Source organism: Boleophthalmus pectinirostris, unplaced genomic scaffold, assembly GCF_026225935.1.
Source record: "Boleophthalmus pectinirostris isolate CB_2022bp ecotype Guang Dong unplaced genomic scaffold, ASM2622593v1 HiC_scaffold_19, whole genome shotgun sequence".
Classification (NCBI taxonomy): domain Eukaryota; kingdom Metazoa; phylum Chordata; class Actinopteri; order Gobiiformes; family Gobiidae; genus Boleophthalmus; species Boleophthalmus pectinirostris.
In genome coordinates, this window is record NW_026571140.1 from 32,515,841 (window position 1) to 32,532,372 (window position 16,532).

At 37.6% G+C, this 16,532-nt stretch overlaps 1 protein-coding gene across 1 annotated transcript in view; it reads right to left on the reverse strand.

Annotated features, from left to right (window-relative positions):
- The window catches only part of LOC110172857 (NAD(P) transhydrogenase, mitochondrial-like), a 34,298-nt gene that overhangs the window by 1,031 nt on the left and 16,735 nt on the right, over window positions 1-16,532 (reverse strand). The window contains exons 15-21 of the mRNA XM_055154829.1: window positions 10,836-11,069; window positions 8,264-8,424; window positions 7,872-8,051; window positions 7,300-7,459; window positions 2,680-2,761; window positions 2,119-2,237; window positions 426-541 (exon numbers count right to left, since the gene is read on the reverse strand). Of these exons, the coding sequence (XP_055010804.1) occupies window positions 426-541; window positions 2,119-2,237; window positions 2,680-2,761; window positions 7,300-7,459; window positions 7,872-8,051; window positions 8,264-8,424; window positions 10,836-11,069 (1,052 nt within the window). The remainder of the gene's footprint in view (window positions 1-425; window positions 542-2,118; window positions 2,238-2,679; window positions 2,762-7,299; window positions 7,460-7,871; window positions 8,052-8,263; window positions 8,425-10,835; window positions 11,070-16,532) is intronic.

Below are 16,532 nucleotides of genomic sequence, written 5' to 3' on the forward strand. Positions count from 1 at the left end.
AAACAAGAATTTTCAGGATGTGGTTGTTACATTCATGTAGTTTTAAAAAGCATGACAATATCAAGTAATCCAAAATAATCAGATTACGTTACTCACTTTAAGTAATTTAATGGATTACGTTACAAACTACATTTTGGGGTATGTAATCTGTAATCTGTAGGGGAATACATTTTAAAAGTAACCTTCCCAACACTGTGTTCAGACAACACATTTTGGCCCTTGCACTCTGTAAGAATTAATGTTTTTAAAAGGTATTTTTGAGCTATAAAACACCTGCAATTGAACAATACTTTGGATGTTCGGTCTTATTTGAGGATTACGTTAAAGTTTACTCCACAAATCCAACATTTTCAACGAGCAACAGGTCTGAGTAAGAAACAGGCCAAGATGGAAATAATATTGTACTAAATAAATCTTTTACAAACCTGCTTAGACTTCCACACCTCCAGGACGGGCATACCAGCGATTATGGAGTTGGGGTCTTCCTGGGCAGCGGAGTTCACTGTGTCATTCGCTCCGATCACAAGCGTCAAGTCAGTCTCTGTGGGGAAAAAAACAAAACAAAAAACATTAAACAAAATGGCTCGACCAATATTTTATTACCTCACAGCTGTGGTAATAATATTCACATTAAATTCCAACACCACATTTATCTGAAGCTGTGTAAACTAAACCATGTGTGGACAAAAGGGCTGCCAGGTGTCTCCAGTACAAAAGGGAAAAAGTTGAATATTTGATTGTATTATTTTCAGTTTACCAGAACAGATTTTGGCCAAATAATCAAAAGCTTTTTATACAACAGAACAACTGGAGGGTAAAATATTCTTAAAAATATAAATAAAATGATATAAAATGTTCAGCAACTTCATGTCACTATACTTAACTAATACATCTGAAAAAGAGGTTTAGAATATATAAAATATAAATAATCAAATGTTTAAATGCCATGAAATACACTGTGATAAACTGGCAGACCCCTAAAAATGCATTTCTACATAACCATATCATTATGAATGTTCTATAAGACAGTTTGTCAAGTTATTAGAGGTAATTAGACCCACCTAGTCTGAATCTCGGTTTTAGAAAGCCCCAGGGATACAGAGAATCTTTGGAAAGCCACATTTAGACCCTGACACCTACAGTATATTGGGGATTACTGCTCTATTTACCTTATTCCACCCCGTCTATTTTGTCTCTAAATACTCCTAAACCACACTTTCTTGTGGTGGCGCTTGTGGTTAAAACGGGAATCTCATTCATGTAAATGGAGAATTTGAGAAAGGTTTTGCCAATTAAATATGACAAAGTATGTTCATTTGTGTAAAATGTTAAATTTTCACGTCCATCAATAAGTCAGCACGGCTCTGATTCTCCGGGGGTCTTTAAAACTGCTTTATAATCTGTATGAACCTTATTCGCCGTTAGGATCAACAGCCCCATGCAAAACAATACAACCCTGAATGAGGATGGCGGGGTCCATGGTTACTTCGAGATTAAGGTGAATACGAAAATTCATACAATTATCACTTATGTTGAACAGCCCAGGATACAACTAAATTAAACTTGTCAGTATGAAAATTGAAAATTGCCACAATAGATTCTTGTTGTTGGCATTAAGACAGAATTTAAAATTGCAAAGTTTCTTCTCACAAATTAAACTTCAGGAGTTCAAACTCGAATGTCAACAGTTTTCAATAGGGGTGTGCAAAAATATCGAAATATCAATATATTGTATCGTTTAATGATATAATAAGTGATGATACAGTATCGATATCGCCAAAAGCATTTTTTTGGTATATTTTACTAAATTACTTTGTTACAGTACTACAGTTTTGTTGCTTGTTCGAAGGAAGGAAACTTTTTATGCAACAAATTTGACATTTTCACAGTTAAAATTGATTAAAATGTTTGCATTTCATATGAACTTTACACATGAAGTGGTTTAACAAAGACTTAGTATCACAGCCATGAGTTAGGCTTTATTTTTTACGGAATTGTATCGACTAGATTTGAACTATATCGTATTTATTTATTGAGCTCTGTATCGTATCGCGACCTATGTATCGAGTTGGGTATCATATCGGCAACTTATTAATGATACCCAGCCTTAGTTTTCACCTGGGAAATCTTCATTGATCTCGTCCATCTCCAGCACCACGTCGTACGGGACTCCAGCCTCGGCCAGGAGCACATTGAGCTGCCCGGGCATACGGCCTGCCACAGGGTGGATACCAAACCTGAGGAGAGAGGAGGGAAAGGTTCCCAAGTATGGTTTTAACTTTCCGTTTCCATGAAATCATACATCCGATGTGCAACCTCCAGAAAGTTACAGTGCTGCTGTTGCTTTAAATAGGTCCAATATTACACAAAACTGACTCTCGTGAGCTTTAAGAAATGTTATAAGTGTTGTTACCACATCAAAAAACAGACCTGGAGTTGTGGTTTATTCACACATGTTTGAGTAATCCTTTATTATTAGTCCGTCTATATCTCCAAAGCATTCAAATTCAAGTTGACCGCTAGCTTTTATCATTTGTTCAGTAGATACTGGATGATTTCAAGCCCTGAAATTGCCAAATGATTCTAGTGAAATTCTAGTGTTTCTCAATAACTCCGGATGGCGTAATATGAACCCTTTAAGTATTTTTTTCACCAAAAATTAATCAAACGAGCTCTCACCTGACAGTCTTGCCCTGCTCTCTCAGCATCTTCACCATGTCAGCGATGGGATACTGGGCCTTGGCTGCACACAGACCCCAACCTGAATAACACAGAGGGACCAGAACACAGGGTTAACTCTAATCCACATATACAGTACTTACAACAACAGTCAAAAGTAGATCTTTGCAACATCAAAAAAAAAAGCACTATAAACCCAATAAATTTAAATTACATTGGATTAATACATTACGCAAATGAAATAGTCATCAGGTCAAGGTAACTTTATTCACTCATGCTATGGTGACTGTAAACTTATGTAAAAAAGAAAAATTATACTAAAACTTGTATGAAAACTACATATAATGAATATAGATACTGTGTGTGTGTCTCTGTTTCTCTACCCTCTCTTTTCCTCTCAGAAGAAGAGAGGTAGAGAGAGAGGTAGGAGGTACAGAACGGTAGAGAGCGAGAGAGGGGTAGAGAGCGAGAGAGGGGTAGAGAGCGAGAGAGGGGTAGAGAGCGAGAGAGGGGTAGAGAGCGAGAGAGGGGTAGAGAGCAAGAGAGAGCGAGGTAGAGGGGTAGAGAGAGAGAGAGAGCGAGAGCAAGAGAGAGGGCACAACAGAGCAAGCAAGCATGAGGTAGAGAAGAGAGCGTCTCTACACCTCTATATACTTCTCTCTCTACCCCTCTCTCTACACCTCCCTCTACCTCTCAGAAGATAGAGGGGTAGAGTGTATCTACACCCCTTTCTCTATACCTCTGTATCCTTCTCTCTCTCTCTTTCTCTCTCTACCTTCCGAGAGGTAGAGAGAGAAGTGTAGATCCCCCCCTCTCTACCCGTGACAACATACATTTAACAGACATCCTAGTATATAATAATATCAGTAGTCATACTGAGACAGAGTTTGAAGTATGAGTCTGCAGTTCCTCCTTTTGTTAATTGTTCTTCTTTTGCATTACAATAGATGCTGAAAAGCAGAGCAGAGCAGCAATGTGAAAATTACTCACTGGCGTCCCATAAACCATACACGATTTGTTTGTCGAGTTGGTACATACATTTAAATATTTGTTTTGAATTTGCATCTCTTTAGTCATACGAGTCCATTGTTCTTGAATTAAAGCTAAAAAGGGCCCTGGAGGATTTAACACAATAAACCAGTTATTTTAAACCTCATTCTTTGGCTCCGCTTTTAGCCCCTTTCACCACAATTTCTGTTAAAAATCTTTTCTACCCAAAACATTGTCCCATTGCGTGTATGGGGGTGAACTTGGGTCCCCTGCGTGCAAAGAACTGCTTTTCCTTCTTCTGCCTCACCTCCCAGTAACCCCCTTATAAAGTTCAGTGAAAAAAAATTGAACATGAGTATTTTTTTTTTTTTTGGTCAAAGCACAAAACATTTTTTTTCAAATTCTCCAGACAAATTTGAGCCTCCTGTTTCCGCGCCGTAATGCTTTTGTTGTTGACAGACTCAGGACTGTCTGGTCTGAATCGTGTGTATGACATTTCACTGTTTGTCTAATCAAAGCAGCATGTTGGACCACACAGATGCCCCCCGGGACTTCACTTTTTTGTGTGAGTTTTAGTGTTGTCCTGATACCAGTGGTGGAAGAAGTCCTCGATTTTGATATTTAATAAGGTGCACTATGTAACCTCTAAGGTGGAGGGTTAGGGTTACTACTTGCTCGTCTCCATGGAGAGGTTAACGCATTCAAAATATAACCCTTACATTTGTTCAATTATAGTTGTTTTAGAGATCAAAATACCTTAGAAATATTAATTCTTGCTTGCTTCTCCATAGATCTAAGCATTAACATGTCTTCATTGTAATTACCAAGTTTATTATTTGCATTCTGTTATATTAAAAAGGCAAAACAGTAATATCTCCATGGAGACAAGCAAGTGGCGGACACTCCACTAGAAACTAAGTAAGTTTCACATGAAAACACTCTAGTTAAAGTATTAAAATAGCCATTTAAAATGTACTTAAAGAGTAAAAGTATTTCATGCAGATTGAAATCTAATAAAACTTAATATATAGTGATAAAGATTTGTGCTTAACTTTGTTCAGTAGAAACAACTGAATCATTTTTATAGCCGTTTTTATTTGTGTATTTTGTTTGCTCAAAATATGAACGAGTTAAAAATAACCCTGCAGCCTTTTCAGCAGGTCTCAGAGAAAAAAAAAAAACTTTTTCTTTTCCTCAACATTTTGAACAGGACTGAAAGTAAGAGATACATGCTCACAAATGTAAGTAGATTTTTACTTTTACTTCATTACAGGTACAGTACTTCATTACTTTAACCTATATTACATTATACCACTGCCTGACACCAAGAACTTAAACATCACTTTGATACTGCAAAAAAAGTCTATACTTGACAATAACAATTTCTTTGATACCTTTAGACAATTGGTGGGGAATATTGCCAAAAAATTATATTGCAATTTTGAGAGGGACAATCTTGTTAACTTTGGCAGTCCAACAGAAATGTGCCTGATTGAGGATATTAACTGAGGATCAAGTATCAGACTAGAGGGATATTTCTGCATTCGTGAGTAATTTTATAGTCCTTTTTATACATTTATGACATTATAACATAAGTTTATTCCATTTTTATTTTAAATTCTGTTTTTACAGCCATTCGATTTGAGTTTATTTTCAGTTATTCACAATATTCAAAATTTGCATCTCTTCAAAACAGCATTCACAATATTGTTTCTTCAATATATGCTGCCCTGTACCTTTTTATACATAACTGTGGTCTTATGGTCTTAAACTAGTTCTGATATAGACTTTACTAAAGCGATTAAGGAAAGGTTCAAGGTTTGTCATGTTTTCTTCAAGTACTGATAGTTCAATTGAGCATTTTAAAACCAGTTTTAATATTGAATCTATGATGAGTATCTGGACATCTATATACTATATGTTGTGAGAGAAAAAAGCATAATTTGACAGATTGCTCCCTCTAGTGGCTACATCTGTTACGTCTCAGGTCCCAATTGACAGCCACTTGTTTTGATAGTTTATGCAGTGTCTGATTCAGTTTTTGGCAGCGTCGGGGTAGTGATAATCTGAAGTCTGAGCGTGATTGTTTCGGACATTTTGACATTAATCGTCCGCAGCTGGGGAGCAAAAGCAACAAATCAGTTTTATTTCAGATGGACAGTTTTGTTTGAAATCAGAAACTGAGATTTTTAAAAGGAACGTTTAATATTAGCCAATTCTCTCACCATAGCTGCTCTTAAACTGCCGTTACAGTAAATGTTGGGTGTTGACACTTTGTTAAAAGACAACATGTTAATGGTTGTTTTCAGGTGTTGCATGTCAAACTATAATAAAAAAGTGCACTATTTTTGGTTGAGGGCCCTTCTCTGTTTGTTTCTATGGATGTGTAACAGTTCTGCCTGGAATGTTCCACAGTATGACATTAAACAGCTCTACCTTACATTTATTCAATTACAGGTGGTTTTATAAAAAAAACAAAAAAAAAAACAAAACAAAAAACCATGCATTCTGACTATGAGTGGTGTCGCCTCTCCACAGATCTGACCTGTAACTTGGTCTGATTTGGTCTCAATGAAGAAAGAAAGGTTTAATGCCATACTGTGAAACATTCCAGACAAAGCAATAATGTCTCTATGGAGAAAAGCATTTGATAGACCCTCCACCAGAAAAGTTACACAGTGTACCTTTAAACAAAATGTAAAAATGATGATCTATGTTTTGTTGTAGTCAAGACCGCACTAATCAAGACCAAGACCTGTCCAAGACCACAGGGTCCCGAGACCGAGACAAGACCAAGACGACTTTTAAAGGCCGAGGCAAGACCGAGACCACAGCCCATCAAGACCAAATCCAGACCATCTTTGTCATTTTCAACATTTGTATATTACAGTTATTGTAGCACATAGATAAATGTTTTTATAAATCTATCCCCATTTTATCACTTGTCGAGTTTCAAACCTTGAGACAGAGACAAGATCGAGTCCAAATGCAGTCGAGTTTGTTTGAGACGAGACCAAGTCCACAAAAAAAAAAAAAAAAACGGTCGAGGACTACGACACTAGATCTATGAATGTTAGACTTCAATATTGATCTAAAACTGCTTAAAAAAAAAAAAAAAGGTGCATAGACTTTCTGTTCAACACTATAGAATTACTATACTGACTAATTGTTCAATATATTTGAGCTGGAACAATTACTTTGGTGGTAGATATAGAGAAGGTACTTTTTTGTATTGGTGGAGGATGAGAGTTCAGCTGTAGAGGGTTGAATAAAAAACCTATGAGTCACTACAGACAGAAACTAAATACTCAAGTGTTTGAATCTGCTATTTATCTATTGCAGTTCATGTTTTTTTCATATAATACATTTTGAGATGTTCTTGAGGATAATCCTGCTTTACATTCATTGTGTCAGACAGTGGCATAAATTAGTTTCAATATTATAGTTTTCTTCAGCAATATATCACACTGCAGTCTACGTTTAATCCCTTATAAGTACTTTCTAAAATCAACAGGTACATTTTAGCAAAACAGTGCAAGTTAATATTTTTTAGAAGATAATCCAAACAAATATCCAGGTATCAATTCTTATTTTGTCAGTTTGATCCGCCCAGAGTATCTGTCTCATTACCTGGAGTGATGATGATGTTGTTGGCCTCTTTGATGATATCAATTGTCTGGTCCACGTTCACTTCTGTGTGAGTTCCTACAATCTCCATGGGCTTCCCTCCAGCCGTGGAGGTCGTGCCGTAACCACCCAGGATCACATTCGGCAGGGAGCGGTTCATGGCCTAAACGGGAAGGAAGACACAGGATTTATGTCAGTAGCACAGTTCTCCATATTTTCCTATTATATATAATGTATATAAATCAGTTCAATCTTATTTACTAGAATACAGTTGTTTCATTACAGTCCCACTAATAAACCAACTAACCACTTCATTTGCCAAATATGGTGTCAAATAAAGACCTTAACAGTTGTTATCTAGGGCAGAGCAATGTCACTCTGGTGGTAACTTACTGCAGTCCATTTATTCAGAGACAACATTTTTGTCCTCCTTGGATTAATTATAACCAACTTAATCCATGGTTTAATCTCATTTTAGCTCCAATATAAACCATATATATTATTTTAGGCAGTACTTTGTGCGATTTGTTTGAGAACCACTCTAATGAACCGTACACATTAGAAATTCCACTCACCACACACATGATGTAGGACAGGATGGCTCCAGACGAGCCGATGAGAGCGCCCACGATGGTCATGAGGTTGTTGTCGAGGAGGAAACCTTCGGCACAGAGCGCCCATCCGGAATAACTGTTCAAGACCGTGATCACCACGGGCATGTCAGCGCCTCCTATGGCCATGGTCAGAGTCACACCCTGGAAGGAGGGATCGAGATGAGTATAACAGTCACTGGATCCAAATTTGGGGTCTCCAAAGATTCTCAGGAGGTTCCCAATGGTTTAACATTTAACATCAACCTGCAGAGGGACTGAAGATGGATCTAGCCATTTTGGCAATAATCTTCACATATTTACATGTAAAATGTGCAGTCCCTTTAAAGAAATAAGTATTTACAATTCCCCCTCACCATGATGGTGGAGAGGCCGGACACTCCGACCAGACAGCCCATCCCAGTGGTGTAGCTGTTCGTGAGCATGAACGGGATCATGCCTCCCATCGACGCCGCCATCAGACCTGCGTTCATGGCATGTCGCCCGGGCAACATCAGAGGGGCAGAGTCCAGGAGGCCTACAAATAAAAACACATTTTAGATAATGGGCTGCTGCTACAATTTTGAAAAGAGAAAACAAAAAAAAACAAAAAAAAAAAACACAAAAACCCTTAGAAATGATTCCTTCCCAATTTGAAGGACCTTTCCATTAATAAAATATAACCCGCATGGATATCCTTATTTATTTGCACTTCTGAAGTTATTCCGTCCATATAGTACATGCATTTATTAAAATATAGACATATTTATCATTACTACAATCAAACCACTGACTTTTGAGTTAGTTAGTCAGATAAACTCACATCTTAAGGCTCTTTGGTTTCATAAAACAGCTCTTCATGCCGCAGATAAAAACCAATAGGAAAACACAAACTTACTATTTATATGTTTCCATGGGACAAAGTATGTTCCCCAAGCCTCACTAAAGGTTGGTTATACTGTGATGTTTAAGTGTTTAGTGATTGAACTGTCAGGCTGATTTGAGGCCTCCATAGAAAAGATCAGACCCTGTAATAAATCAAGTCTCATGCTGCATTCATGTGGAGCATGGAGAATATGGCAAATGAAATGTTCAGACTTGAAAAACGCACATGAATCTCAGGAAAAATAGGTCAAAACAAGCAGCCAGAGTTGTTTTTCTTCTATACCTGGAATCTATTGTGTGGAGATGGCCCAAAAATAATCTAAAAAAAAAAAAACAACTCCAGGTGTGTTTTTGAGGTGGTAGCATCATAACACATCTTAAAGCTCTCAGGCATTTTAATGTAATATAGGACCTTTGACTAGTGCTGGTTAAAATGAACAACATTAACGTTTAGCTTTTGAGAACGGTAACAAGAAAACTTACAGGGTTAGCTCCATTAAAAGGCTATTATTATTATTATTTTGCTTGAGTGGACTTGATGATTCTTGAAAGACTTGGGTTCCTGCCCTGCATGCCAGGGGCGGAACTGGCAGTAAATAAGTTAATGATTGTTACCGGGGACTTCAAAATCCTGACTCTGAGATAAAAGCAGATGAATGCAAACAACCAGCCACTGCCCTTTGTAATGTTAAATCTGAGCCTAAAAATTAAACAGTCTATTACAAGTGATCAGACAAGAGAACAATTCACAAATTGGTGAAATAAGCCCAAATCACGTCCTGTCCCAAGCATGGATTTACTGAAGGATCAGGATCAAAGCAGCAATCAGACTTAAAAGAGCTGGGACTTATTTGGGATGACTCTGTGTTTGAGTAATAAGACAAACATTGATTTTGGATTTAAGGGATTTCTTGTGCAGTGGACCTTAAGTTGCTTTTGTCAAATGTCTAGACTCCTCATGATGGTAATTGTAATTGAATTATAGTAAGAGATGCAACTTTATGGCTTGAGGGTCCTTCACATGTTTCTCTTCATTGGAATATTCCAGGCAAAACAAAAACTCCACACACCTGCATTAAACTAATTTCTTTGGAAACAAGCACGTCCAAGATTTTGCTTTAGTGTCCATCAATTTTATAAAAAAAAAAAAATCTTGTTCTGATACTAGTTCTAGCTAGGAGTGGGTGATATTGACAAAAATGTATCTACCGGTATATTTTTTTTGGCATCATCATGATCACAATATTCATATTTCAATAATGCATCAGGAATGTGCTTGAAAATATCTTACACAAAAAGTTAATTAAACAAAAAATGAACCAAAAAGTGCCCAAAATATCAATACATCTCTGAACTCAAGTCTTGGCATCAATTATGTCAACTGAAGGTACTGCTCTGCTCAAAAGATCAAATAAAGTCTAATTTGAGTAACAATTTGGCTGTAAAAAGACTTAATTCGGATTTAAGTTTAATTCCGAATAATCATTAGGGAATTAAGTCGGGTAGTTTATTCCGATTTTAAAGACAAATTAATTTATTCCGTGATCATGTCAATGTCTATTCCTCCGGTTGTTCAGCGCAGGCACGTTGGGTTGCCCTTTTGAAGCGATGACGCACTGCAAGATAGTGAAAAAAGTTTGTATTGTGTTTGTGTCTGTGGTGTAACAAAAAACTGATATGACACACAACAAAAAAAAAAAAAAAGCCAATAGCAGCTGAAATGTGCATTTTTTTCCAGTAGACGTAAATACAGTTATGTCCCTGTCCAATCAGAACCCTTCCCGGCCCCCAGACGTTGAGCAGAATTAAATAAAACAGATTTAACGTGTTTTCCATGTAAATTTTAATTCGGAATCATTACCGTATATCCATGTAAACTCTGAGAATAATTTAAATTCCTAACTATTTAATTCGGAAAAATTCATTTGCAATTGAAAATCATCATGTGAATGTGGCCAATCTGTAGTTCGTTAGTCACTCTCATCCCCATCCCCAAGCTCCATAAAGAACTGACTGATCTGAACTAAGTATCAACCCAGAAAATCCAAAACTGTCAGGACTCACCTTGGAGTTTCCCATAGGCGACCAGGGACCCGCTGAAGGTGACTCCTCCGATGTAAGTGCCCAGGTACGCCACAGTCTTGAGCACGCCGGCGGCTGGGTGCGCCTCCAGGTGAGGGAACTCGATCATGTACTCTGCGATACAGGTGAGCACCGCAGCCATGCCCACCAGACTGTGGAACGCCGCCACCAGCTGAGGCAGGTCTGTGATCTCAATGCGCTTTGCAATCGTCAGACCTGGAGATGACGGAAAATGACATTGAGTTATAAACAGTGTTGAAAGTACAGATACTGGAGCAAAAGATATACTCATGTAGGTTTTCCTCATGTGATTAAAGTACCCCTTTAAAATGTACGTTAACAGTAAAAAGTATAAGTATTTCACACAGATTGAGATCTAATAAACCTTCAAATGTACTGACTGAACAAAATTTTGCATATAACTGTATCAAAATCAAAACAATTTTAACCTCAACCTTATTTTCTAGCAGTTTTTCTTTCTCAGACAAAAACAAAAACCAAAAAAAAAACAACAACTTTTGTTTCAGTACATTTGAGAGCAGGCATCTATATTTTCTACTCTAATACATTTTTGAACAGAACTGAAAAGTAAAAGTAAAAAGTATCTGCTTTAAAGTGTAATAATGGATGAGTTTCATATATAGCGATTTTTTTGTACACTCAGACACTTTACATAGCATTACTTTAGCATTATTCATTCACTCCACACTCTGTTGTGGCAAATTACTATTGTAGCCACAGCTGCCCTGGGACAGACGGATGGAAGTGAGGCTGCCAATCTGCGCCATCGGCCCCTCCAACCACCACCATCACACACGCATACACCATGAAGTGCCTTGTACATGAGGGACACAACAACAGTTTTCACCACTGGCATATCACTGTGGCATCCTGAATTCCCAGTGGTCTCCCATCCAAGTACTAACCAGACCCAGCCCTGCTCAGCTTCTGAGATATGATGAGATCTGACAAGCTGGTATGGCCACAAATGTACTTAAAGTGCTGATGCCTACATTTTTTAATTACTTAAGTACAGTGCTTTACTACATTTACATTTAGATTCCACCACTGGTTCTAAGTACATACATGTTACTGATTGGAAAACATTTGAACAAATCCTCTAGTTTAAATTTAGACTATAGGTTAGACTAGGATTGAGAAATATGCAAAAAAAAAAGATTGCAGTTTTGTCCCCCTCATAACTTGGATTTTGTCTTTTGTATATTCACGGAAGTAACATTGAAAGATAATATAAACTTTGAATAATTGCCATTTAAAAAACCTCAAGTGGAGGAGTTCAAGTATCTCGGGGTCTTGTTCACGAGTGAGGGAAGGACGGAACGTGAGATTGACAGGCGGATCGGTGCAGCTTCGGCAGTGATGCGGTCGCTGTATCGGACCGTGTGGTGAAGAGGGAGCTGAGTCGAAAGGCGAAGCTCTCGATTTACCGGTCAGTCTTCGTTCCTACTCTCACCTATGGTCATGAGCTCTGGGTAGTGACCGAAAGGACGAGATCGCGGATACAAGCGCTCGAAAATGAGTTTCCTCCGCAGGGTGGCTGGGCGCTCCCTTAGAGATAGGGTGAGGAGCTCAGTCACACGGGAGGAGCTCGGAGTAGAGCCGCTGCTCCTCCACGTCGAGAGGAGCCAGTTGAGGTGGCTCGGGCATCTGTTCCGGATGCCTCCTGGGCGCCTCCCTCGGGAGGTGTTTCCGGGCATGTCCCGCCGGGAGGAGGCCCCGGGGAAGACCCAGGACACGCTGGAGGGACTATGTCTCTCGGCTGGCCTGGGAACGCCTCGGGGTCCCCCTGGAGGAGCTGGGAGGACGTGTCTGGGGTGAAGGAAGTCTGGGAGTCCCTGCTTAGGCTGCTCCCCCGCGACCGGCCCCGGATAAGCGGACGAAAATGGATGGATGGATGGATAATTGCCATTTAAAAAACACATAACAAAACAAATTCCAGTTTCCTTTTCCAAACCACATGCTTTTACTGACAGGATTGGCTATAGACCTCACGGAGACCCATCCCTGACAATTGAACTTCCAGATTCACTCATTTCTAATTAAATGCAAGGCCCAGCCTAGAAGATTATGTAACTTTTTGGTGGGGCTTGACTGGTTAAGGTTAAATGTTTAAGAACATTTAACTTGAAACTGACTTGTTTCCATATTAACATTCTGTTTTCAAACAGCTTGAAACCATTTTATTTATTTATTTTTTCTGAACTCTTTTACCCTATGGCCCATTTTTTTTCCAATACAAAGTCTCTGGGTTCATTTACAGATTAACTAATATTTGTGTTGCCTCTGCCTGGAATAAAAGTCAGTGATCTAGGTCGATCTAATAAAATCTAATATTTATCTCCCTTGACTTATGACATAACATTTATATAAAAGACATAATGCAAAACGATACACCAAAATATAACTTTTTTTCCCCATCGTAAAAGTCCAAGTAAATGTTAAAATTTCTGCTGTAACAAACTACTGCCCCAGGAATGCACCGATACAACACTGGTATCTAATATCGGCACCAATATTAAAAATTCTTGATGTATTGGATCAGTTCCAAGGTATCGGTTCAGCTGATATTCCATTTTGGTTTATACATTGGTGTAATTAAGACAATTACCTTGCCAATATTGACTCATTAGTCTGTAATGTTGAACTTGTATTTTTTAAAGTGGCTTTGTAATTACACATGGAGTATTGGAGACAATGATCTCAATGTGTTGCATTTATCATTTAAAAAGGAAATTATTTCAGCCTCTGCACTGGTATCATACTTAAAAGCCAAAATGTCAACAACAGTACTGGAAGATAAAAAGCTGGATCAGTGCATCTCCAACTGTCCCTACACCTACTCCACACACACTTGAAGAAAAGCCATAACCATAAAATACTAAAATATGTGCAGTTATATGTAATACTTCAACTGCACATCGTACATAAGGATGTAAGAATAACTGATGTATTGTGACTTTTCTAACTTTTCTATATTAACTCTTAGGAATATGACAGTATAATGGATCACCAAATACTTGCGTTTTTAAAAAAAATTGAAAAAGCAGTGTTCTCACTCTTTCACTGGCAAAATTTAAAAACATAACTTTTTCATGACCTAATGTGAATTTTCCATGACTTTATGGCACCCTACATGTGTTGAATTAATCAGATAGGGCTAAATATGAAATGTTAACCCTTTACACTCAACTTATGGTTTATTATTATAGTTTTTTTAACATTCAAAATACTGTCAGTGCATTTAATGTCGTCCATTTTAAACAAAAAGGCGCATACGTTCAGAAATAATCAATAATAGCCTAATGAAAACTTAACAGAACGCTGTAGTTGCGTGAAAGAAAATTAAATGACTTTTCCAGGCCTGGAAAATGACATTTTCAATTTCCATGACTTTCAGGAGTTACATGACTGTGGGAACCCTGAAAAAGTAGCTTTTTAAAAATTCTGTTAGCATCTCCAGAATACTGCAATAAGTATGGCAAAATTAATATCGTGACAATGCCGTACCGTGACATTTTCATATTGTTACATCTCTAATCCTCCAGTAAAAACATTGATCAGAAAAGTGCATAATATGGGTGCTTTAAATGCTCTGCCTAGTTGTTTTATGTAATTTCCTCATCAAAAACATACCTGGAGTTTTTTTGTTTCATTTCAGACAAATGCACTCCACAAATCTTGAAAAATCGTATCATCACAAGGTGGAACAGCATTTTTGAGCTTTGGAGATGCAGACAGACTATAATAAAGTGTTACTCAAACATGTGTGAATGAAACAAAACAACTGCTGGTATGTTTTTGATGCGGTAACAGTACTCAAACATGGCTTAAAGCTCACAAGAGTCAATTTTGTGTAATATTACCAAGTTATTAATTATAGCTACTGTTATTCTACTTACTTATCCCGAAAATTAAAAATTGCTTCGTGGTCTGATGGTTTATTTGGCCATTTATATTATTTTTGTGAAGTTGACGGAGGTAAGGAGTTGACATTGGCGCTACAAAGGAAAGCAAATCAAATTGATCTCGACACATGTTTTCATCTCATTCTGAACACATGGTCTTCAGAAATCTTCAAACAGTTTCTGATTTAAGCTTTTCCTGAACTGTGCGTGTTACTAGTTTACCCCACAGTAAACCCGAGTAGCCAGCTGCCTGTCTCGTGTTAATGAGGATTTAAATAAAAGGGGAAATAACCACAGACACGGCACTGCTGACAGCAAGATAGATGCTCTGTTTTCAATTAGAAATACAATTTATACTCTACAAAGAACAGGGCAGTTGCATGTGAGCACAATTGTATATACAAATTATACAAATTCCTCAGGTCTTTTTCTAATCATTTACAATACAAGACGTGCCTTGGGTCCATTATGGTGGTGCCAGTGGTTGTATCGTCGGTTGACACGTTCTCCTTCGGGTTTTTCAAGTTTTGACCATTTTCACTAAACCGGGTCTAAAACAACAGTATACTAGGCCTGTCATGATAATTGCTATGTTGAATTATGGTTCAATATACGATAAATGGATCAATTATTTTGGGGGTCAATATTTATCAAGCGTGTTTTGCTTTGTACTAGTGGGAGAAGCTTTGTTTTTTTCTGGATTACAATTAGATTTCAGATGAAGAGGACTGAATAAATAACTTCTATATGTATCCTAACCAGGCCCGTCGACAGAAATTTGGGGGCCTGGGGGAAGAAACTTCACATGGGCCCCCTCAAATATAAATTACTATTATACAATGGGACATGTAACATTAGTGAAATAATAGAAATAACCACAAAAAAGCACAAAAAGGAGTGGGAAGAAGATTTATTTAATCCCACCACCCTCTTCTAATTTAACATGAGCTGTTTTTTTGCATTTATCAGGCGTTATACACTAAACTATATGAATTACTTACAAACTAATAGGAAGAGGTTCCAATTCTTGACTCCCCTTATCGTAACTACAGAAGTATTTAATTCTGCTATTTATTTTTTGCAAGTAAAATAGTTTTTTTGAATAATCCTGCTTTTTGGTTTTTGTGTCAGTGGCATATATTTGTTTCAGTATCATAATTTATTGTTTGTTTTTACATCAAAATTAGTTATTGTGACAGGCCTATGATTTACATTTTACAAATAAAAAAGGGCTTTATTATGAAAATGACTTTAGTTTTAAGCAAGAGATGATGGATCCTTTGCTGTAGCGGCCTCTAGACTGTAGGGAGTGTGACGTCACCTATAGCGTTCAGCTCCAGTCAAATGAAGCTCACTGAGGCTGGCAGTTTTTGAGAGTGTATTTTGAGTTATGTTCCATATTACGAGTAGGAATTTATTTACGGACAAAATAGCAAAATAAAAATGTCTGTGTTAACTCGCTCTGCATGATCCTGGTGTTTTTAAGATTAAAATAAGGGGCTTGATCGCAGCTAGAGAGAGGGGACGACTTTTTGAGATATAAAGTTAATTTAAATCAACTGAGTCAGAAGTGTGCCCATACTAACTTCATATTTGGGATGTGGTTTCTAGCTGGTTAGACATTTCCAAACAGACTATGAACTGGCCCTAAATTGGCACACCCTCCATTTGCTGCTGAAAACACATGTTTTACACTGGCTTTTAACTCAAATTGATTTTCTATAGTTGTATCTGTGTTTTTAACCTTGGGGGC